The sequence below is a fragment of the Eleutherodactylus coqui genome, chromosome 3 (genome assembly GCF_035609145.1).
Source record: "Eleutherodactylus coqui strain aEleCoq1 chromosome 3, aEleCoq1.hap1, whole genome shotgun sequence".
Lineage (NCBI taxonomy): Eukaryota > Metazoa > Chordata > Amphibia > Anura > Eleutherodactylidae > Eleutherodactylus > Eleutherodactylus coqui.
In genome coordinates, this window is record NC_089839.1 from 143,253,462 (window position 1) to 143,280,697 (window position 27,236).

Genomic DNA, 27,236 nt, shown 5'->3' on the forward strand with positions numbered 1-27,236 from the left:
CGGCGTCAGCGCAGATCTCTCCACTTCCAGGTTTGCTGTACTGCGCATGGTCCTCACGGCTCATCGTCGGACATGCACAGTATAGTTTTTAAAAAAACCCTGCTGCTTTCCCAGGGTTCTGCGGCACGACTGCAGTGTCAGCTGTTGATGTGACACGGATCGGATGGCTTCCATTGACGGGATCCGCACAAAGATGGAGCATGATGCAATTTGTTTACCGGACCAAAAGATCCACAATACAAATCTGCATACTTAAATTAATTTGCGGACACCCATGCTTCCCTATAGGTGGCTTCATTTGCAGGTGTCCAGGAAATCAAACCCACCTGTGGACATGAGGCCTTATGCTGCAAAAACTAAAAACCCACCAAAAATGGCACAGTTGGAATTTTTTATTTCTCCCCACTTAAATGTTTTTTTTTTAAAGTTTTACTGTTCATTATACCAAATGGTACCATTAAAACATACACCTTGTTTTGCAAAGAACAAGTCATCATACTTCTAAATCAATGGAAAAATTTTAAAAAAAGATTGCTCTTTGAAAGGCGGAATGAAATAACAAAAATTAAATAAAAAAATGAGAAATCTCTGGATCTATAGTGGTTAAGAAATGAAGGCTGAGCTCTGATTATTTCTTAAGGGAACAAACCCAGGTTTCTGTTAGACAGATTTAATACATGAATGAGGAAAAACTTCCGGCACCTCAGGAATGTGAAGATTTATTCCACATCCATAATCAGGGTAAAAACTGTGCATATAAAGAGGATATATATACAGGCATTAATTGGCTTCTTAATTATTGTTTATGTCATTGTAAAAAACATTTTTCACCTTCAAAATGGTCGGCAGTTATGTAACTTAAAGGGTACAAACCCCCAGAAATCAATTTTAAATCCAGGAAAAAAACTCAGGGGGTGAATACTTTTGCAATACTTTGGCAAGGAATTGTATGTTAGGTGGATTGTAACAAACTGTAATTAGAGGTTTACTATTACTTGCCGCACCATGGATATTTACCCATAAAGACTCCCCGCTGTCATAGCTGCCCCCAATTTTATTGAGCTAAAGTGAAGTTGGATTTTACAAAAAGATAAACCCCCTCCGCTTTATAAATCTTTACTACACTTTCTGAGCACAGTGCAGCCCTCCACATTCCTTATCCAGTCATGGCTCTCGTCTAGTCGGAGGAAGAAAGTCCGGAACATCCAAAATTTCTTAAGAACTTCTTGCTTTATGATGTCATGTTAAATCCGTACAAGAGTGATCAACACTTACACATTCCAGACCAACGGGGTCCTCGTTCACAGCATAAATGACCATAAAGCTGGACAACAGTTAAAAACAAGGCTGCCCAATCATGATGTGATGATTTACATATGAAAAAAGTGCATATTAATTAGCAAAATAATTACCAGACTGAATCATCCAGAAACATTCATTAACCCTTTCACAGCAAGAATAACCATAAAAACAAGGCTATCCAATCACAATGTAATGATTTACATATGAAACAGAGGCAGTACTGCAGGGTATGGGACATGCTGGAGAGGTGCCTGATAACAAAGCGGCCAGTAATATACGGTAAGAATACCCTGCCGGTCGTCTTCTGACATCGGAGCTGTACAGCCTTCAATCAGAATGTCTTATGACGTCAGACAGTGGATTGAAAAGGGTGAAGGATGAATCACAAAAATGATGCAGTGTATATTAGGTATATGAAAGGGTTAATGCATGTTTCTAGCTTTCAAACTACCTTGTTAATATCACTTAGTTTGTAACATATCCTTAAAAGGTGCTGCATAAACTGACTGTCTTGTTATTTGCTCAACAGTTTAAATATTATTTTGAGGAGAAACAAGCCCCCACAGAGGGCCAATCACATGAATAGCAAGTTTTGTGATAACACACAACCAGTTGTAACGTGTACTCATATCAATCTATTTAGCATTTAACTTATTTGCATATGTAAATCATTTTATCATGATTGGGCAGCCTTGTTTTTAAATGTTGTCCAGCTTTATGGTCATTTATGCTGTGAATGAGGACCCCGTTGGTCTGGAACGTGTAAGTGTTGATCACTCTCTTGTACGGATTTAACATGAGATCTAAAACCAAAAAGTTCTTATGGAACTTTGGATGTTCCGGACTTTCTTCCTCTGCTGTGCTTGTCAAGCTGATGGACTGTTGTCTGTGCACTCCACTATTACCCCAGCTGATGTGCTATTGTGAATCCCAGCATGGTGAGCTTTTCTTGGGATTTAACTGAAACTTAGTTGAATGAGAGCCATAAATTATGTCCATGATTATCTACCATATGTATGTCATAATGATCTCTAAATCACCATTTTATTCGTCAGGCTTCTAGCATTTGCCAGCAAACACTTGCTATTACTAACACATTTATTCCTAGTTACCACCCTGATTCTCTTGCTACCCACCAATCAACCCTAAATGCCCATGAACCCCTACTGTATCCTACTCTCTATCTACTCCATCTAATCTCATTGTTGTATAACCATCCTACCTTTTCTCATTCCTTGTTTTAAAATTCCTCCAGCCCATCACTCCTACAGACCCTGTAGCCATCAGAAGACTCAGCTCAGTTCTCCAATGACTTAAATCCTTCCTTCCTGCAACACTTATTTAATCCCTAAGCTCCTGCTGTCTTTCTAGTGGCACAGGGGGAATTTCTGAAAACAGTACCTTTGAGATTCTTAACTTGAGCTTTTCTCTCAGTTCCTTAAAATAATGTTTAGCCCTTTAAAGGGGTTGTACCATAATTATAAGTTATCGCCTATCCACAGAATAAATAATACCTTTATGATCGATGGGGGCCAACCGCTGGGACCACACAGATCCCAAAAATGGGATACCTGATGGTTCCTGCATAAACGGTGCAAGATTGTGCATTATGCACCGCTGCTTTAGTCATTTCAATGACAGCGCTAGAAATCGCTGAGTATGAAGCAGCTCTGGAGAGAAGTTGTAAAACAACTATCTGTGCCTCTCTCTCCGCTGCTGCTCAAGAGAGTTTTCCTTCCCTTCAGAGAATGGAAGGAATCATTGTGACTACGTATTATTGATTATGGTTGCTTTTACATGGGACAACTATAGAGCGCTTAAGCACCTGACAGTCATCCCAAAGATTACCACTAACTGAATGGAGGCGGAGGACGGCGGAGATCACTTCCAGCCGCTGGCCTTCATTCAGCGTAAACAGGCAGTTGTTCATAAATGAGTGACCGCCTGTTTACAAGGGCTGCTTATTGTCAGGTTTTTATGGCTGAATAAAATGAATGACGAACGATAAGCGAACAAAATATTGTTTGTTGTTCCATCGTTGGCCGTGCTTACACTGAACGATTTAGGTTTGCATGATCCAACGATTACCTGAACGATAACACTGTGCAACAAATTTTTAAACATTTTTTGTAACAGAAAGTAATTAATATGTTTCTATAAAATTAAAACATGATTATTACACTGGTAAAACTGAATAATAGCGGCACGTCTCATTTTCGTTTTTTGCGGGACGAGTTGTATTTTTCAGTGGTACTATTTAATGCACCATATAATGTACTGAAAAACTTTTAAAAAGTTCTAAGTAGAATAAAATGAAAAAAAAATGAAATTCCGCCATCTTTCAGTGCATCTTGCTTCTACAGCCCGCAAACTGCAACAAAAATGACATGATAACTTTATTCTATGGGTCAATACGATTACTACAATACCAAACTTATGTAGTTTTTCTGTTTTTGCTGTACTACTTTAATTTTTTTTTCAATAATTTTAAATTTTTAATGCACGCAATAACTTTTAGATTTTTCCATCCACATAGTTGTGCGAGGGTTTATTTCTTCGCCCTGTAGTCTGCGTTAGTACCATTTTAGAATACATACGACTTTTTGATCACTTTTTATTGGAGACAGAATGACCAAAAAAACGCATTTCTGGCGTTCTTAATTTTTTTCGGACGACGTTTACCATGCGGGGTAAATATTGCATTTCTTTGATAGATCGGACTTTTACGAACACAGTGATACTAAACATGTATTTTTGTTTTATGATTTTGATTCTTTTATGCAGTCTAACCAATGACCTGTAAAAACACAGTTCATTAATTACAACCTACTGGTGGATGATCCACAGTGTTTACGCCACGTGGAAACATACCCTATATATTACATAAACCTACCCTTATAGTGTTCAGTCAGCGCATGGTGTGTAACAGTGATTGTGAAATAGTTGTGCAATCACTTTTTTTATTCTTTTTATTAAGCAAGGTTAAATGGCAGGCCGACTGGATTAATTGTATAGGCAGATTTCCAAAAAATACTATACAAAGGAATTTGGATTACATTATTCCCCATAATTAGAAAACTTTCTGTGGCAGAAAAACAGATATCATATTTGAATTCAGCGCAGTAAAGTTACTATAAGCCGCTTATCTGCATCTTCTGTGTAGAAGGGCCCGAAAGCACTATGCAAAAAGTAACGTTTATTGCACTTCATCCAATCTGGTTCAAGCTAGTTGGTTACTAAATAACATCTAGTCTAGTGTATTTGTATCACGAAAATGTGTCAAGAAAACCTCTTTCAAGATCTGCAGTCAGACCTTGTGCATCTGTTAAAACAAAATTACAATTATTTTTTTCTGTTTTATACCTTATGAGCCAAGTGGAACAGCAAGCGATTCTGCAGGTGACTTTTTGGAGCTGAAAAGTAATTGTACACAAAAAAGTTAAATTAATAAAAAAATGTAGCAGAAGAAAATAAAGGAACACCCATAAGTAAGACTTGATAGCTTTTGTATTTTGGTAAACTTCATAAACTGATAATTGTCTATTATGTATTGTTCTACAAAACATAAACCTCTAAAAGCAGTTCTTTACATAAACAGTAGATGAAAACACTTTCCTGCTGTGGAACATTAATGTTCATTTAAATGACATAAATTTCATGCAGATTCCACACCGAAACTGGCATGGTTTTCACGCCCCATTGGTTGCAATAGGAATCTGCACTGCGTTTCATACAGTCTGCATTTCTCCATGAGCAAATTTCAAAATTGATACATTACTTATTAATGCAGAATCTGCATAGCACATTAGTAAGCTTGAATCAAGTTAAATGAGCTAATCTGCGTAGTGATACAGGGCTAGCTGCAAATGCAAGTGTAGCGTATTCTGGCACTGGGTTTGGTATAGAGCCTGGGGTGTAGTTACCATGCAGGTCCAGGGAGTAGTCAGAAGGGAAGTCAGGGGTCAGCAGCGGCAGGTCTCAGTTGCAGTACAGGTGGATGAGGCGAGTAACATATTCAAAAGGGAAGTCAGGGGTCATCAGCGGGAGGTCTCGTTTTGCAGTACAGGTGGATAAGGCAAGTAGCGTAATCAGAAGTGAAGCCAGGGGTCATCAGCGGGAGGTCTCAGTAGAATTGTAGAGGAGCAGGTGGAGGAGAAGCTTGATCAAAGGCTAGGGAAGCACAATAATCATGCGTTGCTGCAGTGGCAGGGTCAGGCTTTTATAATGAGCCTAATCAGGAACAGAGGCGGGGTCAGCCCCAGGAGGTAGGAACTAGATAACTTGAATCATGGAATATGGTTGAGAATCATGCAGGGTAACCATATACAGGCTGGATGGCTCAGCAGTAACAGTTACCGACTGGAGCACGGAAGGTCCCCAATTCAATTCCTGACAGTGAGCCCCTCCTTCAAGTATGGCCTCTGGATATCCCAGGACCTGGTTTACCAGGGTACCTCTTGTGGAACTCCCCAGTGAGCTCTGCAGCATGCACATTTTCATCTGGCCCCGAAGAGTTATCCTCTGGCCCATATCCCTGCCACTGCCCCAGGTACTGAAGTCTTCCTCTGTGCCTTCCGGAATCCCAAGATCTTTTCCACAAGGAATTCATCCTGTCCTTGAACTTTTACAGGAGGAGGTGATTGCTGTCTTCCAGTGACGGTTTTCTTCTGAAAAAGTTTCAGTAACGATACGTGGAAGATAGGATGGCTTCTGAAGCTTTCCGAGTTTTAAATGGAAGGCCACCTGGCTGATCTTTGCTGTAATTCGGTAGGGACCGATGAATCTCTGTCCAAGTTTGGGAGAGGGTACATGGGTCTTGATGTTTTTGGTGGACAACTATACCTTCCCACCCACCTGGAAGGTAGGAGCTGCTTAGCGATTTCTGTCTGCCACTTTCCTGTAAGCATCTTGGGCTTCCCATAAGCCTTCCTTTAATTTTCCTTGTGTTTTGGTCAATGCTGTCAGTCTGTGATTGACCATCAGGACAGGAGTGTTGATCTGAAAGCCAGGAATGAAGATGAGATGGGTATCATAACTGGAGTAGAATGGGCTCTGGGCAATTGAATTGTTCTGGGCATTATTGTAGGTGAACTCCGCCATTGGTAGATAGGCAACAGATGGTTATGAAGCAGCGAAGATACTACTCTAGGTTCTGGTTCGTCCTCTCAGTCTGGCCATTAGACTGAAGATGAAAGGCAGAGGAAAGATTTACGGTGGTTCCCAGGGATGTACAAAGGTGTTTCCAGAATTTCGACATGACCTGAACCCCCCTGTCAGAGACAACATCATCCAGAATTCCATTTAGTCTGAAAATCTCCAGGATCATCAACTCCATGATGTGCTCAGCAGTGGGAATTCCTTGGATAGGGATGAAGTGCGCCACTTTCATAAATTGGTCCACGACAACAAAAATGGTAGTCATACCTTTTGAGAAGGGCAAATCCACAATAAAGTCCATAGATATAGATCCCCATGGTCTGGACGGAACTGGAAGTGGCTGTAGAAAACCCAGACGGCGAGCTTGTAGCGTCTTGTTCTGAGCACATAATTCACAAGAGGTGACATACCTTTTCACATCCCTCCTGCAGTTGGGCCACCAGAAACAATGAAGCAGGAGTTCCAATGCCTTTGTCACCCCCCAAGGTGATCGGCAAGCTTGGAGTCATGGACTAGTTTGAGGACTTTGAGTTGACCAGCCTCAGGAACATATAATTGGTGTTTTCGCCTCCAAAGTCAATCTTTGACAAAGAGCTTCACACCCTTAGAAAGACGACTCAGAAAAGGGTCACTTTTGTATCCTCCCTTAAACTTTGTTGGAAGCTCTTCAGAGTGCAGAATACCGCCAAAATTTTTGGGGGACAGGATTGTGTCATCTGTGTTTGACCCCTCTTCAGGCTCTGAAATTATCTTGGACAAAGCATCCGCCTTGCCATTTCTGGAACCGGGGCGGTAGGATACAATAAAATTGAACCTGGAGAAAAACAGGGCCCATTGTGCTGGTCTCACAAATAACCTCTTGGTAGTACAGAGAAATTTTAAGTTCTTATGGTGAGTAAGAAATGTTACTGGATGGTGGGGCTCCGTCCAAGAGGTAACTTCATTCGGTGAAAGCCACCTTAATGGCCAGAAGCGCCTTGTTTCCGACGTCATAGTTTTTCTCTGCGGGTAATAAGTTATAGGACAGAAATGCACAAGCATGTAGTTGGATCTTATCTCCAACTCGTTGTAACAGGATAGCTTCCACTGTGGAGTCGGAGGCGTCCACCTAAACAACAAAAGGCACTTGCGGTCTTGGGTAGATCAATACTGGTGCTGAAGTAAACAGAGTCTTTTATTTCTCCAAAGCAAATTGTGCCTCCGGGGACCAGAAAAACTTGTGTGCTTTCTTTGTGAGGGAGGTAATAGGAGAGATGACTTTTGAAAAGTCCTTGATAAATCTTCTGTAGAAATCTGCGAAACCAATCAGAATCTGTACTTCCTTAAAATTTCTTGGAATGGGCCAATCCAGGATGGCTTTAATCTTGCTAGGGTCCATACTTCAGCTGTGTGGGGAGATAATGTATCCCAGGAATTGCATTTGGGTCTGTTCAAACTCACACTTCTCTAACTTGATTCTTTTGGAGTCGTTCCAAGACCACCCGAACACACCTGCGATGTTTCTTCAAATTGTCAGAGAAGATGAGGAGGTTGTCGAGATATGCCACTATGAATTGATCCAACAGGTCTTAAAATACATCATTGATAAAGTGCTATAAGGTAGCGGGAGCACTGCAGAGACCGAACTACATTACTAGAGATTTGAAGTGTCCATATCTTATTCTGAAAGCCATCTTTCATTCATTTCCGTGGCGGATCCATACCAGATTATATGCTCCTCTGAGATCCAGTTTAGCTGGACTTTGGCTGCCTGAAGCTTCTCCAGCAGTTCTGGGTTTAACGGGAGTGAATAGTGATTCTTACTAGTAGTCTTGTTTAGTTCCCAGTAATCAATGCACGGTTGAAGAGAAGAATATTTATTTTCAACGAAGAAAATGGGTGTTCCCACCGAAAGGAAGAGGGCCAGATGAAGCCCTTCCTTAGACTTTCATCCAAATGTTCCTGAAGGGTCTTTAATTCTGGTTCTGATAGGTTGCAGACACACCCAAATGCAATAGAAGATCCAGGGAGCAGCTCAATAGGACAGCCATACGGCCGATGGGGTGGCAGCTGGTCAGCTTTCTTCTTGCTGCAGACATCCCTGAATATCTGGTCTTGAACTGGTAATTTCTTGAAGTCCTGTTGACCATCATCGAGGTCTTGCACTGGATTAGGGGTGGATGGTGCCATCTGGCAGTTCTCTTTACAGTATTCTGAAGGGAAGGCAATGGTCCTTAGGGGAATTATAGAGGAATTATGGGTAGTAAAACAAGGGATCCTGAGAATCACTGGAAATTTAGAGGACGAGATGAGCTGGAATCTGATCATTTCTTGATGGTAAAGTTCAATGCGGAGCTCCAGTTTGATTGTCTCCTGTGTGACGGGTCCCAGGGACAAGTCTGACCCATCCACGGTTTCCATATCAATCAGTATGGGCTTAAAGGGGTTTTCTCGCGGCAAACATCAAAATTTTACTTTACCCCGGGGGCGTGGCCTGGATGGAGACCGGAGAAGTCGCAGTTCTCTGAGCTCCGCGAGAACCGGCCCTTAAAGCGACAAAAAGCGACCGAAAAGAGGAGATTTCAAAGGAGGAAACAGCGCTAACACTCACCAGCGATGGCTGCAAGGCGGAGGGTGAAGACGGGACCGCAGCGTCTCACCAACTTCTTTGCCGCGCGGCCGAGCGGAGGAGAGGAGACGGAGCGAGCGGGAGTGGAGCGGGCAGCCGGCGAACGAGAAGGGGGGAGAACGGACGAAACGGAGGAGCAGAGAAACGTCCTAAAGAAAGGTAAAGGACCTTCTCCCATACCCCTATCCTCAAAGCCCCTAGCCACAACACTAAGAAGAAGCCCAGCTCCAGGGAAAGAAAAGGAGGCACAAGCAGGGGCACCTAAAATGGCGCCTGCTGTGAGGTCGACAAGCAGATCCCCCGCCACTCTAACACAACAGTCAAACCACACAGTAACAGAGCCCTCAGACCATAACAGTACCCAGGAATCTCAGAATGTGCAAACCCAGGAAAGACAGGGCAACACAGACCCAGTAGGAACTAACCCTGCTGATACTATCCTGAACATGCAATGTTCAGAGCAACCAGCATCTGAAATATTTATAAAAGGTATGATAATAGCACTTAGAGAGACCCTGCAAAAGGACTTATCCTCCATGTCAGCCTCATTAAACTCATCAGTGACAGAGTTAGGCAACAGAGTGGACCACATGGAGGGTAAAATGGCAGAAATAGCGACGTCTCATAACGATCTCATAGACGCGCATTACAGTGTAGCAGATGAGCTGGAAGCATTAAAAAGTAAAATGGCTGATATGGAGGACCGAAGTAGACGAAACAATTTGAAAATAAGAGGGATAGAAGAAACGGTCCTGAACTCAGAGCTAAAAAACTACATCCAACAATTTATAAAATGCCTATTACCTGACTCGACGGGGGAGGAAAGAATAATCGACAGGGCGCACAGACTGCCCCGACCTAAGTCAGTGCCAAACCACCTCCCTAGAGACGTCATTGTAAGGATTCACTTCTTTCATGTTAAAGAAAGACTCTTATACGAAACAAGAAAGAATACATCCTTACCAACACCATACAACCAAATAAAGCTTTTCACAGACCTCTCACAAACGACGATTCAATCAAGAAAGAAGTTCCGTGAAGTCACCCTAGCCCTCCGAGAGAACAAGATCCTTTATAAATGGGGCTTTCCGCCCAAACTAATTATAAACAAAGACGGAAAAACCCACTTGATACAAAACCCAGAGGAGGGCCTCCAAATTTTAGAAAAATGGAACATACATGCGGAAAGGGCTAGCGCCCCGAAACGTCTCGACCCAGAATGGAACGAAATATCCAACGGCTGAAATTAAATCCCCAAACAAAAAGTCAAAAGAACCTCCGATGTGTCCTCTTCCTCTCTGACAGAGAGTGAACACAGGAAGAATTAAGAACCCTCCATAACATCCTGGTCATGTGTTAAAAAGGGCCTGAATTCTCGTACAGGCTGGACTTTTATTTTCCCCCAAACAATAAGTGATGTTCTCTCTGAAGACGCCTGAAAGCCGAACGAGAGACTCTCTCACTTTGACTCTGTTTATTGTTTTACTCCCCGCTTGGTTAGGGGACCAGTTTCCACCTTACTACCTTCCCCCACACCAAAGGCACAACACAATGAAGGCAGCAAAGCCAAAACAAAAGGAATACAACAAAAAGGAACGAACAGAAAACTCCTCCGCTGAAAAGAATAATACGGAAAATCCAAGCTCTAAGATTAAAAAGCTTAAAACAAAGCAGTCAAACACTCCGCCACCATGAAGGTGAAGATTATGTCATATAATGTAAAAGGTCTCAACTCTCCATACAAAAGGTCCTCTCTTTGGAAAGACGCATTAGCGGCAAAAACGGACATCATATGCCTGCAAGAGACTCATTTTATAAAAGAAAAACACCCAAAATTTACACACCCAAAATTTCCCAAGATATACATGTCCTGCACAGAAAAGAAGAAGGCAGGGGTACTTATTGCGATCAAGGACTCTGTGGATTTCAAACTGATCGAATCAACAACGGATGCGAAAGGTAGATATGTAATATTGATCTGTGAACTGAATGGTCTTTTAGTAACACTAGTTAATGTATATGTCCCGAATAGTGCTCAGATACACTTCCTTAACAGGCTGATGAAGAAAATTAACAAAATCAAAAAGGGCCAGCTTTTATTATGTGGCGACGTCAATTTGATCCACGATAAAAGTATCAACACCAATAATAAAAGAATGGCATCACCCACGTTGGCACCTTGGCTTCTGAAGGAGGAAATGTATGATTCATTCAGATGCATCAACGCAAACGCCAAAGAATTTACATTCTACTCCTCTAGGCATAGAACCTTCACCAGGATCGATATGATCTTGGTGGACTTCTTCCTATTACGAAAGGTGAAAGATGCCTCAATCGGAATAACCTCTTGGTCGGATCACGCTCCGGTTTTCCTAACCATGAGTTTATCACACTCAACAAATACTCCAAAAATATGGAGAAATAACCTGTTTTTGATGAAAGCTGACCCGTACAAAAAACAAATATCTGAAGCCATTAAAGGGGTTGTCCCGCGAAAGCAAGTGGGGTTATACACTTCTGTATGGACATATTAATGCACTTTGTAATGTACATTGTGCATTAATTATGAGCCATACAGAAGTTATCAGAAGTTATTCACTTACCTGTTCCGTTGCTGGCGTCCCCGTCTCCATGGTGCCGTCTAATTTTCAGCATCTAATCGCCGGATTAGACGCGCTTGCGCAGTCCTGTCTTCTTTTCTGAATGGGGCCGCTCGTGCCGGAGAGCGGCTCCTTGTAGCTCCGCCCCGTCACGTGCCGATTCCAGCCAATCAGGAGGCTGGAATCGGCAATGGACCGCACAGAGGACCTGCGGTCCACCGAGGGAGAAGATCCCGGCAGCCATCTTCACCAGGTAAGTAAGAAGTCACCGGAGCGCGGGGATTCAGGTAAGCACTATCCCGTTTTCTTTTTTAACTCCTGCATCGGGTTTGTCTCGCGCCGAACGGGGGGGCTATTGAAAAAAAAAAAAAACCCGTTTCGGCGCGGGACAACCCCTTTAAGGAATATTTTACATATAATGACCTCCCCGATACGAACTCATTTGTACTATGGAACGCACACAAGACGGTCATTAGAGGTATGCTAATTCAGCAAGGCTCCCGTTACAAAAAAGAAAAAGCAAAAATCCTTGACAACCTACTCACACAATTAAAAAATTTAGAGACGGAAATCCAAAAAACACAGACAGACACACTGCACAAAAAACTCCTCAATTCCAGACAACTAAGAGATCTTCTATTACTACAACACGAAAAACAGATCAGAACATATAAAACAACTTATTACACAGATAATAACAAATTTACCAGTTACATGGCACGTAGAGTTAAACAAGCAAGAATTAAAGCAAGAATTCCATATATAAAGGAGATAGGATCTGAGCATAAAATACACAACCCAAAAGACATAGCAGAAGTATTCAACAAATTTTATGCCAAACTCTACAATTTGAGAGATGACCCGACAGTGACCAAGCCCAACAAAAATAGCACTGGGGAGTTTTTAGACAACATCACTCTCCCAACCATAAACAGAGAGCAACTAGATTCACTGAATGCCCCAATAACAGAGCAAGAGGTTCTGAAGACAATTAACGCTCTAAAAAAAGACAAAGCACCAGGGCCCGACGGGTACTCTAACGAGTACTATCAAACTTTTAAAATAGAACTAATTAAAAATCTCACAAGAATTTTCAATGAAACAAAAAAAACAGGAACCCTACCTGCAGAAATGCTTCAAGCCACAATCGTGGCGATCCCCAAACCTGGTAAGGATCCTTCTTCCCCGACAAATTTCAGACCAATTTCACTATTGAATAGTGATATAAAAATCTATGCAAAAATCCTGGCCCAAAGACTAGTAAACATTATCCCAGAATTGGTGCATAGCGATCAGGTGGGGTTCACCCAGGGTCGGCAGGCATCAGACGGAACCCGGAGAATACTGGACCTGATGGAAAAAATGGCGGGGTTGCGAACGCCTTCTCTGCTCCTCACTTTGGACGCGGAGAAGGCGTTCGACAGGATCCATTGGGAGTACGCTTTCTCGGTTCTGAAAAAATTTGGATTCGAGGGAGAATTACTAGGAGCCATACAAGCATTATATTCAGCCCCATCAGCAAGAGTCTTAATAAATGGAACACTTTCAACCCCATTCCAAATAACCAATGGTACCCGCCAGGGATGCCCATTATCCCCTCTGTTGTTTGTTCCAACAATGGAACCGTTCGCAGAAAAAATTAGAACAGACCCAGATATAAAAGGAATCCCACTACCATTTCGCCAACATAAAATCGGCCTATTCGCGGATGATGTTGCACTACTTGTGACCAACCCACTACCTTCATTCAGAGCAATAACAGAAACCATTAACAAATTCGGACGAGTCTCATATTATAAAATCAACCCACATAAGTCTCAACTATTGGGAGTAGGAGTACCCAAAACCCTTAAAGAAATAATTAAAAAAGAATTCCCCTTTTCTTGGGAAGACAAACAGATTCCATATCTGGGACTAAAGATAACCACCCCACTAAGTGACACCCCCCAAATAAATATAAACTCACTGCTTAAGTCACTACAATCTGATCTGGAAAGATTTGAAAAAACAGAACCATCATGGTTGGGAAGGATAACTCTTTATAAGATGATGGCATTACCAAAAGTCCTCTACATTTTTAGGACCATGACTTGCCCCCTACCCCAAAAAATGATTAAAAGCCTCCAAAAACAAATGATGACATTCATATGGCAAAACAAAAAAACGAGAGTGGCGGCAGCAATATTATACTCCTCAAGAGATAGGGGGGGATGGGAGTCCCCAACTTCACAGCTTACCATAGAGCAACAATACTACAACAACTGAGACCATGGTGCCAACCCCAAAACAACACTAGCTGGCCAGAAATAGAGAAACACCTGGGAGGCGGCAGAAACCTTCGCACATTACTGCTAGCAAGCGCAATGGATCCAAAAATAAAAACCCCAAAATGCCCAGCAATCAGAACCTCAATTGAAACATGGAGATACACCCTAAAAATCTCTAAGTCCCACCAACTGAGAAGCCAGGTAGTCCTCCCCATTGATACATTAGAACTGCTAATACCAAACTTATCACTTTCCGATTGGAAAAGAAAAAGGGATTGAACTAATATCAGACATACAAGAGAACTCCAAACTAATACCCTTTGACAGACTATGTAAAGAGAGGAATCTAAACAGAGATAACCTTTTCCAATGTAGACAAATTAAAAGCTTTCTGATGGACAACAAAGTCCCTATATTAACAATACCCACATACCTACACAAATTCCTGTTTGTTAAAGAAACCCCAAAAACGAAATTAAAAATTTGGTATGAGGTATTAAACGGAGAAGCTAGGGGAGACACAAACAAACAAAAAAAAAATACACATACTTAATTGGGAAAGAGACCTGAAGGTATCCTATGATATGGAATACTGGGCCAAATCCTGTAGAAGAGCCCACAAATGTACAGTTAGCTCTAGACTACTAGAAGTTCACCAGAAAGTACTGACGAGATGGTACTATTCTCCTCTGAAACTAGCATCACTCTTTCCGAGCACATCAGAACTATGCTGGAGAGGATGTGGCAAAGCTGGATCCCTATTGCACCTACTATGGGAATGCCCATACATACGGCCACTATGGAACTCAGTACTAGCAATGATTAACCGACTATTAGGTCTAAGAACCACGCTTGGACCTCAGACAACTATACTACTACTAGAACTAGAAGAAACACCACACCATAACAGGAAGCTAATAGCACACATCCTCCTTAGTGTCAAACTACTGATTGTTAGAGTGTGGAAATCCACTAATACTCCCACCTTAAATAAACTTATTGACATGGTATCTGAGCACTGTTCATTTGAGAAATTGTATGCGTCCAAACAAGACAGAATGCGTAACTTCAAGGAGACATGGCAACCTTGGCTGGACGGGATAACAAAAGGATTGTTGCCACACCAACACCAAACTCAACTATGAACACCAAACTAAGAAGAGCCTGGATAACAAGAAACAGACAATTTTAAGTTAAAGAAACAAATTACTGGTTTAGTGCCTATCACCCACCCATATATCCCAACCTTGTTATCTAACCCCCCCCCCTGCCCCCCCCCCATACCCCCATACACGTTCCCCATTTATGTTTAGAAAAATTAAAATAACAAGTGTTATGATATGCAGAGACACTTTATATGTACTGGTCATAAGTATATTACTGAAAATGTAAAGGTGGACATCTGTTAACACTCTAATAAAGACCTATTGGAAATAAAATTTTACTTTACCCCATTCCCCCTGTCACCCCCCTGGCATAAAATAGCAATTTAAAGCGGTTTTTAAACCGCTTGCTACTCACCAATGTGCTGAAATGTGAAGTTTTAAAAATCTTCTGCCTAAGATGGCCGCCGGTCCTTTCCCAGGGATGCACTGCGGTTTTCTCCCATGGTGCACCGCGGCTCTTCTCCCATGATGCACCATGGGCTCTGTGCGTTCCATTGCCGATTCCAGCCTCCTGATTGGCTGGAATCGGCACACGTGACGGAGCGGAGCTACGATGACGGCGCGGTGACCAGCTCTCCGGCACGAGCGGCCCCATTCACCAGGCAGAAGACCGCACAGCGCAAGCGCGTCTAAAAACGCCAGAAGACAGCGAAATTACACGGATCCATGGCGACGGGGACGCTAGCAACGGAGCAGGTAAGTGAATAACTTCTGTATGGCTCATATTTAATGCACAATGTACATTACAAAGTGCATTAATATGGCCATACAGAAGTGTATAACCCCACTTGCTGCCGCGAGACAACCCCTTTAAGTTTTATAAGAATAAAAATAAAACTAGGATTACAGTCTGTGACAATAGCTAAAGTATACACTGGTCCTCTGCAGCGGTGATTCAAACGTGACATTGTTAGGGCATAATGCCTCGAGCTCCCACAATAAAGTCACAGATTTTCAGCACTGCGCCTTTCTTTTTCAGTGGTGGAGAAAAGTTTACGGATGACATCAACCTGCATTGGTTCTGATGCTGCTTCAGTCCTTGGCTGGGGACTAAACATGGATTGACTGAAGAGGTACGGGGTGTTGGTGCCCAAACCTCACAGTCTCTCCTTTTGCTGTTCAGAAAGTCTCCGGTCAATTCGGTTGTACAGCTAAATGAAATCTTCCAGATTATCAGGGGTCTTACCTCTAGCAAATTCATCCTTTATTCACTCAGATAATCCCAGATGGAATTGGCTCTGTTGTGCGGCTGGGTTCCACGTGGTATCATTTGCCCAGCGTCGAAATTGTACCATATACTCTGCAACGGAACATCGCACTTGTTGTAGGTTGTGTAACCTCCATTTGGCTGTAGTACAGTGACCTGGATCGTCAAAGATTTGGTCCATAGCAGTTGTGAAGGCAGCGAGGCTCTCGTGAATAATACTGGTCTCTATGTACCGTGAGGCCCATTCGAGTACCTCAACAGTGAGGTTAATGATGAAAAACACTTTCTTCCTATCGCTGGTAAGCAAGGTGGGCTGCATCTGGAAATAAATCCAGCATTCATTAAGGAAGCCTCTATACTGCCGACTATCCTCACTGAATTTTGCAGACAGTGACATTGGACATCCCGAGCCTGTGTGTTGCAAATCCAGAAGTTGCCTCTGTAAACTGATTATTTCCTTCTGTTGATCTAGCACCAGTGCCTGAAATCCAGCGAACTTCTCTTGATAGGAGGCACAAAATTCCTAGAGCTCCGTTACTTGCTTCCGCAGGGCGGTCACTGTGGGCTCCGTATTTAGGCATGATTATTTTTTAGCATATTCTGGCACTGGGTTTGGTATAGAGCCACGGGTGTAGTTACCGTGCAGGTCCAGAGAGTAGTGAGAAGGGAAGCCAGGGGTCAGCAGCGGGAGGTGTCAGTTGCAGTAAAGGTAGATGAGGTGAGTGGAGTAGTTAGAAGTGAAGCCAGGGGTCAGCATTGGGAGGTTTCAGTAGAATTGCAGAGCAGCAGGCGCATCAAGGGCTAGTGGAGCACAATAATCACGCACTGGTGCAGTGGCATGGTCAGGCTTTTATAATGAACCTAATCAGGAACAGAGGCGGGGTCAGGACCAGGAGGCAGGAACTAGATAACTTGAATAATGGAACAAGGCTGAGAGTCATGCAAGAGAACTGTTCACAGGCTGGATGGCTCAGTAGTGAGAGCTACCGACTGAAGCGCAAGAGGTCCCCAGTTTGATTCCTGACACCTATCCTACTGCAAATACACAGATTTGTGTATTTGCTTTTTGTATTTGATTTTACATGCAAGAAAAATCCACTGTGTGAACGTATCCTGTCACTGTAAATGACAACACGTTTTATTCTACAACTATTTGTAATTCAAGGGGGTTGACCATTTTCTAGTGACATTTCTCCACGTAGCTACGTAGCATTTCAGTTGCAGACTGCTGGCATTATCACAGATCTTTTTTTCTCCCTACATACCCCATTCTCTGTATTGGCTATTCTCAGACTCGGCATTGGGAATGCATAAAGTTGGGAAGCCCCACCATTCACTGTCAATCAAGTCTGATCATCGACTGACAATGTGCGATAGGGGCTGCCCACTTGACACATTCAAAGCATCAGGAGGCGAATTAGCCCATATGGGGGAACGGGGTGAGCAGCTGACTTTGCTGACATGAGGATGTCATGGATCATATCCGTCACGTCCCCCACAGAGTATAGTTACATCTGGCAAACCCCTCACTGTATATTCACATGTGGATCTCCTCTCTTGCAGTATAATCCCATTTGAGGCTTTCCTGTCGCAGTTTACTCACATCCTGTACTCCTTTCTTGCAACATGATCACATTCTGTGCTCCTCGCAGAATAAGAATAGGAGATGCCTCCCCTCGCAGTATAATCACATATGATGCTCCCCTCACAGTACAACCTAATCCAGAGCACCCACTTCTCCCCAGCATTATTTATCATCTTAAAGAAACTCTGTCCCCATCTTTTTGCACCCTTATCTGATGGCAGCACAATATAGTGACAGGCACACTGACTGCAGCGATATGGTGTTAATCTGTGTAGTTTTGCAGAAACTTGCATTTTATCAGTGGCAGCACATGCATAGAGGACTACAGGAAGTAGTCTCCTGATATTCATGAGCTGCAGGCTAGCTACAACCCACCCCGCCCCCAAACCATTGATCGACTTTTGTCTGCATATTACTGTAAATAGAGAGGGAACTGCCAATCATTGGCTGGAGGGCAGGGCAGGTGGGGCTAGCCTGCAGCTCATTAATATGCCAGACTAGTTCTGTGTCTGGATGCTACTAATAACATGCAATTTTCTGCCAAACTACTGCAGATATCTATATGGCAGAAATACCATTGCAATTAGTGTGATGGGCACTACCTTATGGTGCTCTCAGTGAGGGCTGCAAAAAGTTAATGACAGAGTCTCTTTAAGTGACTGCAGATAATGAAGTTCTGTGTAGCTTTTGGCATTACCGTGGCTATAGTACTACAAGAGCAGTTATTATGAACTAATTATGACCTATTATGAACAGCTCTCTGCAGGGCTTAGTGGAGAGGTAGTGAAAGTTTATCTTGGGGATGATATCCCTCGGTACAACAGCGCCATTTTCACTCTTCACATACTGCCTGATCTGGACCTGCACCTCCTCATCTCCTCCTAGGCAGATCAGTCCCATCAGCAGCGTCCATACAGCTGCCTCCTCCCAGCCCTGCCCCACAGCATGTGATTCAGAACCTGTGGCTTCTGCACACACACCACCACCACTCTCCAGAAAACATCTGGCATCACAGACGTAGGATTACGCACACATACCTTCCCTAGCTTTGGCATTTCCCAGCTCTAAGGTGTGTAAACTGCATCAGTAATAATTTGCACATAAACAATAATGGGACTTGTCACAAATGGTGACAAGACTGAAAATCTTGTTGCCATTTGCAAAATCTTAGCCACCATCTGGAGCCATGCTTTTAATATAGATTTATTGTAATGGTTAGCTATAGCAGTGAAAAATACCATGAAAGTGAACTGAAAATGCAGAAGATTTTAAAAACAAACATTCACTTTTGTATGTTGCTCAGCACCTTATTACCATAAACACAAGGGATGTTCCAGACATAACTATAATGCTAATTATAATGTAGCAATATTCGTAAAAGTGTTTGCAAGGTCTTACCTTTATTAGCAGCCTCCTCAGCTTCTTTATACATTCCCAAAAAAAAGTACGTACAAGCCAAGTTCACCCAAACATCGGGATTACATCCTTCCTGTTGACTTACATGCTTGAACACCTAAAAACATGACAAAACATCAACTAGTGGGTATTCTTCTCCACAGTCACATGCATTGCATACATTCAAAGTAAGTTTAATCAATGTAATCATACAAGTGGTTTTCAACTTTTTGCAAGTACTGACAGGCGAGCCTAACAGTTATATTAACCCCTCAATGACCAGAAGTGTTTCAGTCTTAAATGACAGCGCTTTAAGGCATGTGGTGGTTTACTGGCCCTATTTTTTTCTTGTGCTGCCCAAATTATTTGGCAGTTTATTTGTGATATACAGGGCTATTTTAAATACCTTTGTTCATATTTGTTTCCCCCTTTTTGCTCTGGTGTTGGCGGTGGGGTTCTCTCTATTTTTTGTGCATTTTATTTAAAATTTTCCAGACTTATTTTTGTATAATTTTTTAAAATTTATATGTCCCCAATGACATCATGTAAGACCACTGGCCTATTTTCACAATATCTTTTTTCTTTATGTCGGTTTCCCACTGTAATTGGGGCATCTATAGGAGAGCCAGTTACAGGTCAAAACATCCCCCAACTGTGAAATTAGTCACTGGTAAAGCTCAGCTGAGTCTGCTAACATCTAGCAGCTCTGCCATGCTGGGAGGCACACAGTAATCACCTGATCGCTGGTTCCACCATGAGTAACGGCACTGCTACTTCCTCTATTTACTGCAAAGCGCTCAATGAGCAAAAGAGAAGATAGACACAGTTATAAACTACTTCTGACTCTTCTCAGGGTCCCTGGCTGTCTGAGACACCCAATGTGCTCCTGCTAGATTGCAGGAGCTTTAAACCCATGTCATATATTAACAATGGAGCGTGTTTAAAGCACACTTGGTCAGAGTCAAGTTGAAATCGGAAAAACTATCCTGAAAATATCACTTATGTAAATATTGAATTTATATTTAATATAAACATAATTAATGCATAATTTGCTTTTAATAAACTCTATTAATTTAGTAAAAAGGGGTCATCCAATGACTAAATATTACATCTATCTATTTGATCATTGTATGGCCTGCACAATAGTACACTCCACCATCTGTGTATAAGTGCAGGGTCCTTCCAAAAGGGGCGATTATTAGGCGCCCAAAGTCACACAGGAGCAATAATCGTTCAGTGAATGCAGACGGAACAGCTGGAGATCACTTCCAGTTGCACAAGTGCCTCCATTCACAGCAAACAGGCAGTTGTTCATAGATAAATGACTGACTGTTTACACAGGCCGATGATCGTTCGATTTTTATGCCTACCAAAACTGAATAACGAACAATAAGCAAACGAATTGTCGTTCATCGTCCAGCTGCTCGCAGCATTTACAACTGAGCAATTATTGTTCAGATTCTCAAGATGCAGTCAGAACCTGAACGATAACCGTTCCGTGTAAGAGGGCCCTAACTATGCAAATCCAAGACACTTGGCACATTAGGTTGATGTAGTGAAAGGCAATCAAAAAAACAGAAAGGGGCGCTATAACAAGTATATGTCACAGTAATACCTAGACACAGTTTCCAATTATTCCAATTGAAAAGTTATTTTGCATGATCCAACAAAAAATGTATTTATTATTTTGAAATGTTGTAGTTTTTTTTCAATTGTACTAGATTATATACCCGGTGTTGCCCAGGTAGCATTGCCAGGTATTAGTGTAGTATATCTCCACTGGAAGTATGAGTTGACCTGGCTCACCTATAGATAACGCCCAGGTCATGGCCAAAACTGCCAAAAGCTCCCGATTGGTTCCCACACACACAACTTCAGAGATTCCCAAGGTCCGAGCTGAGCTGCTGAGCGATCAGTCCCGAGGCTACAGCCATGCCCACATGAGCTCTGAGCTGACAAGCGATTTCAGCCCTGAGGCTACAGCCACAACCACCTCTGAGCTCGCGACCGGCTAGTATATGTTTTCTTTGCCGCCGAAACTAGCTTGCAGGTGCTCAGAAAGTAGCCGCTGGAGAGCTCAGGTCGGGAGCTCAAAGGTGGGCGTGGTGGCCACTTGGGAAGCTTGGGTCAGGAGCTCGGAGGTTGGCGTGGCTGTAGCCTTAGGGCTGATTGGTCGGCAGCTCAGCTCAGTTCAGACCTCGGGAATCTGTGAAGGTGTGTGTGCAGGAGTCAGTCAGGAATTGTTGGCAACTTTGGGGTTGATCTGGGCATTACCTGTAGGTGAACCCAGCCAACCCATACTTCCGGTGGAGACATACTACACTAACACCGCAATGTCACCCCTGATGCACTAGCTCTGTCTTTCTCCTTTTGAATTTGCGCCTCATGCTGTTGCAGGGTCTTTGCGGTGCTTGATATCCTGGCTATTCCCCACTAATTATTAAATCTTTGGCCATGTGGTTCACTTGTCTTAACTCGCAGTAATTTAACTTTTTTTGCATTTGCCTCGACTTGTCTGATGGGTTTCAATTTTTTCAGATGCATTCCCGGATCCAACACATGTCTACATTATTCACCATGCTGAATCACAAAGCATCTTCTTTTACCATAAATTATACAACACCCCTTATTTATAGAAACTGAGTAAAAAAATCTTTGGTGCACATAGCAATTAATGAGCATTCTTTAAACTGCACTGAAAACCGTGCTGATTGGTTGCTATGAGCAACAAACAGTTGAAATTACCCCCAATATTTTAAGTTGGAATTATGAACAGGTTTATGAAGTTTACCACGCTTGGCTGAGATCCATCATTGCATGTAGATGCCTATTAGAGATGAGCGAACGTACTCGGATAAGCACTACTCGTCCGAGTAATGTGCTTTATCCGAGTATCTCTCCGCTCGTCCTAAAAGATTCGGGGCGCTCCGCTGCTGACAGGTGAGTTGCAGCGGGGAGCGGGGCAGAGCGGGCGGGAGAGAAAGATCTCCCCTCCGTTCCTCCCCACTCTCCCCTGCAGCTCCCCGCTCCGCAGCGCTTCCCGAATCTTTCAGGACGAGCAGAGAGGTACTCGGATAAAGCACATTACTCGGACGAGTAGTGCTTATCCGAGTACGTTTGCTCATCTCTAATGCCTATACTCCTATAAGAACAAACAAATTCATATACACACAGGAGCTGTCATTCTGCTGCAAAACCTGGCGTGCAGTTACATCTCCAGCAGGATAATGCTTGGCCGCACACACAAGGGGGTCACAAGAATGTCCCCACAACAATGTCCCACTTCCGTGGCTGCCTGATCACCAGATTTATCACCAATAGAACCTGTATGGGACCATCTGGGACACCAACTTCTACAGCCTACAAGTTTGCATGATCTAGAGGCTCAGTTTAAAGCGAGCGTTGTGATTAGATCGAGCACCAGCCAATCACAGCCGTTGCTTGATCAATCACAGCCACTCAGTGAATGACATCACTGAATGGCTGTGATTGGCTCATCGAGCGCAGGCTGTGCTTGGCTGGCGCTCGATCCAATCACAGCGCTCGCTTTGCTGGAGGGGGGTATTCAAAGCCCCGTAACCAGAAAGAAGCCGAGATGTCAGAGCAGAGGACACTGCAGCTTGCCGCAGCGTCGACGGAGACCATCGCGAGGCATCGGGACGCCACAGACCAGGTGAGTATAAGCCCCCCCTGAAAATCAGACACTGTGCCTCTTTTGGGGCAAAAATTTATATAAGACAGTGTCTTATTTTCAGGGAAACATGGTATATATATCTATGCAATTTCTGTGATTGTTTCTCAAATCAACCTAGGTGATGCATATTTGTATTGCCTCCTGTTAGAATAAGCAGCAGGTAAATAACAGCATCTAAATGGTTAACTTGTTCAGTATTGTACGCTGGTATGTACATGATGCTTATCATTACTAGGCAGCATGAACCAGGGCCAGGCAGCATGAACCAGGGCCAGGCAGCATGAACCAGGGCCAGGCAGCATGAACCAGGGCCAGGCAGCATGAACCAGGGCCAGGCAGCATGAACCAGGGCCAGGCAGCATCATCCAGGGCCAGGCAGCATCATCCAGGGCCAGGCAGCATCATCCAGGGCCAGGCAGCATCATCCAGGGCCAGGCAGCATCATCCAGGGCCAGGCAGCATCATCCAGGGCCAGGCAGCATCATCCAGGGCCAGGCAGCAGCATCCAGGGCCAGGCAGCAGCATCCAGGGCCAGGCAGCAGCATCCAGGGCCAGGCAGCAGCATCCAGGGCCAGGCAGCAGCATCCAGGGCCAGGCAGCATCAACCAGGGCCAGGCAGCATCAACCAGGGCCAGGCAGCATCAACCAGGGCCAGGCAGCATCAACCAGGGCCAGGCAGCATCAACCAGGGCCAGGCAGCATCAACCAGGGCCAGGCAGCATCAACCAGGGCCAGGCAGCATCAACCAGGGCCAGGCAGCATCAACCAGGGCCAGGCAGCATCAACCAGGGCCAGGCAGCATCAACCAGGGCCAGGCAGCATCAACCAGGGCCAGGCAGCATCAACCAAGGCCAGGCAGCATCAACCAAGGCCAGGCGTCGACTCAGGTTATTGGTGTGAAGGTCCAGTTTTGGCAATGAAGGCAGAGGTTATACCTTTAGCCTTAATGAAATTTATTTTGTCTCCTTGTAGCTTTGTATTGACCTCGTTGCGTTTGTCAAATATGTCTGCGAGATAGGCAACGTCAGTATGTCGTAGTTCGATTGCATCACAAAGGCTTGGGTCAATCGGCTAAAGAAACTCGATTACTGTGTCAAAAAGTTTGTAGAAACGTTGTAAGTGCTTTCCTCTTGACAACCACCACACTTCAATGTGTAGAAGTAGACGTTCGAATTCTTCATCATGGTCTTGACAGAGCTTGTGGAAAAGACGCTAGTTCAAAGAATGCACTTTTATCTTGTTAACAGCATTAATTGCATAGCGCAGAGAATCACGCAATCTCTCACATAAATGTTTAGCAGCAAGGTGCTGCCGATGGATCACACAATGGACTGCCATTATGCCAGGAATAGCAGATTTTAAATGAGTTATAAATCCGCGATATCGACCAATCATGGATGCAGCTCCACCGGTTGCACAAGCAAGTACTTTTGTTGAAGGAATGTTCTTTTCTTGGAAAAATTCTTCCACTCTGTAGTACACAGAGGAGCCTTTCATGTCGATGGTTATAAATACATTATATGATAGAGGCGCGCACGCTGCATAAAACTCACCGACTGTTTTCGGACGGATTATCGACGAAAACCGAGCTATCAAATGTTTTGAAAAATGTAGTTACTACACGAGAAAAAAAAAAAAAATCAACAAAGCAAACACCCCCTACCGCCCCCTTTATGTCCCCTCTGCTGCCCCTTTTCGTTCGCTCCACCGCCCCCTTGAGAAGTAAAAACACCCCCCAGGAGGCAATAATGCCCACGTTGAGAGCAACTCTTTTAAATGACTGCATGAGCGCAGATGTCACCACTAAGGTCATCAGCGCTTATGCAGGGTGTTTGCACAGAAAGACTTGCAGCTGGATCACAGGCTTCTCCTCCGCTTCTCGCTCAGCACTTCCCCTCCTATGGGAAGTGCTGAGCGGGGAGTGTTTACGTAGGGCGAGAGCAATGAGGCTTTTTTAAGCTGACTGAAAAGAGAGCTTTAACAACTGTGAACGACAAGTGCACAATTTTTTCGCATTCACACTGAACGATTATTGCTCAAATTCGTTCGATTGAATGAATTGTGAGCGGTAATCGTTACATGTAAATGGGCCTTTAGGGCTCTTTAACATGGCATGATTATTCTGCAATTAACTGTTCGATCAAGTTGTTTGCACAATAAATATTTGGTGTAAATGTCTGCAGTGACCAAATGTACAGCGATAAATCATGAAATTATCGCTGACTGGATCTTTCATGCGGACCTAAATATCATCATTAGTCTGCTGCAAATCATTCTGTATAAACAGATGCCCTAACGATATGCTGAATAAAAAGCAGTGGCAATAGGGTTGACTACAGAAGTGATAATGGTTGAACGCACAAACAAACTACCCAATTCTTGTTTAGTGTAAATGCATGCCAGTCAATGATAGACGATTGCTGGTTACATACCAGCTCAAATTTATCTTGCTGTGTAAAAGGGCCCTTTTACACAGGAACGATCAGATCTACTGAATGGAGGTGGAGCAGCCATGGATCGTTTAGGCCCATCTGCCTCCACTCAGTAAACAGGCAGTTGCTCATAAATTAATGTCTGTTTACATGGGGCAATCCATTATTCACTTTTATGCATGCAGAAACTGAACAACGAACAAGAAGTGAGCAAATTCAGTCAGAGGATTTAGACTGAATGATTTATCAGGCCCTGTAAAAGGCCCTAATGGCCTTTTTACACACGAGCGCTGATGTCACTGCTAAGGTCGTTACCGCTCGTGCAGAGCGTTTACACTGATAGACTTCCCTGGATCGCCGGCTTATCACTTAGCGCTGGCCCATTCTATGTAAAGCGCTGAGTGGGGAGCGTTTACTCGGAATGACAAGCCGCATTCCAGCGATGGTTTTTAGGCTGACTGAAAGTCAGTGATAGCGAACAGCAAACAAGTACCGGTTTTGCCCAAAAATAAGACCAACTCTGATTTTCAGAGGTGCTTTAAATATAAGCCCCCCCCCCCCGAAAATAAGCCCTAGCCACACTAGGTAAAAAAAACAAACTGAATATTCACCTCGCAGCCGGCGTCTGTGTCCCCCAATATGGTCTCCCAGGCGGTGTGGCAAGCTGCTCTGTAATCCTCACCGCTGTCGTCTCTCTCTGGTAAACGGGGCTTTGAATTCACCTGCCTCCAGCAAGTAAGCGCTGTGATTGGATTGAGCACCAGCCAATCACACCCGGCACTCAATCATTCAAGACATTCAGTGAATGACATCAGTGAATGGCTGTGATTGGTTCATCTTATTTTCAGGTAACACGGTAGTCAACTACTTTTTTTCATTTACACGGGATGATTATCACTCAATTTTGTTCGTATGAACGCATTTTCAGCGATTTTCACCCCATGTAAAGAGAAAAGTAGAATAAAATCTTTGTTTAAATACTAGGCCAAGTCCACAGGTGTGTTTTACGTCCACGGAGAGGGCCTGCCGCAGAACCAGCAAATTTTGCAGCTCCCAGTAAACAATATTACTTGGGTTACCAAATTGAATCCTGAAGCGATTACATGAGATTGTGCTCATCTCTGGCACAACTAGGTGACAGCATTCACTGTGGTACTTCTTGCTCTTCTTTGGTTATCATACACTAATACACCTATTAGCGCCTTCACTGTCTCCCCTCACTGGTCTTCTTTTTCACAGAGATTCTTCGATTTAAATACTGCGCCATAGTTGATTATAGATTCCCTTTGTCAGCTAGTAAAAGTTTTCAACTCTCAATATTCAGTTGGTTATGACTATTTTTTTAATCACTATTGCTGTATAAAGTTTTCCTCTTTTGCAGAATCTATTTGACATACAGGTTGATGTAACTGGTCATTTCCGGAAGATACAATCTTTTTAAGAAGTCTATGATTATTTAGGTAAAATGTATTTGTGCACCAGTTGCCTGGACATTCATTACCTCCAGAGCTTTCTTGTAGTCACCCAGGTGAAACGAACAGTACCCCATCCACAGATCTGTGTCATCTTCACTCTCCCCAACGTGGCGTTTAAACTATGAAGACAGACAATAAAGTCAGGTTTAGGAAATGTCAGAGTTTCACCCGTACAGCATCATACTGTGACCAATAATCATCTTTATCAATGCAACCCATAGCAACTGCATATACAAAGTGTCATAATGATCCTGTATTTTCAATGTGATGACACAACTTTTATGTTGCTCTATGATCAAGAAAAGCTCTGGGATTTGTTTTAAATCGCCAAAGAATCCAATCTATCGT

General features: G+C 43.4%; 1 protein-coding gene across 1 annotated transcript in view; it reads right to left on the bottom strand.

The window, feature by feature from the left end:
• IFT56 (intraflagellar transport 56) overlaps nt 1–27,236 on the bottom strand; it is a 74,885-nt gene that overhangs the window by 34,902 nt on the left and 12,747 nt on the right. Inside the window, exons 3-5 of the mRNA XM_066596216.1 lie at nt 26,915–27,007; nt 19,291–19,405; nt 4,666–4,715 (exon numbers count right to left, since the gene is read on the bottom strand). Coding sequence (XP_066452313.1) covers nt 4,666–4,715; nt 19,291–19,405; nt 26,915–27,007 — 258 coding nt within the window. The remainder of the gene's footprint in view (nt 1–4,665; nt 4,716–19,290; nt 19,406–26,914; nt 27,008–27,236) is intronic.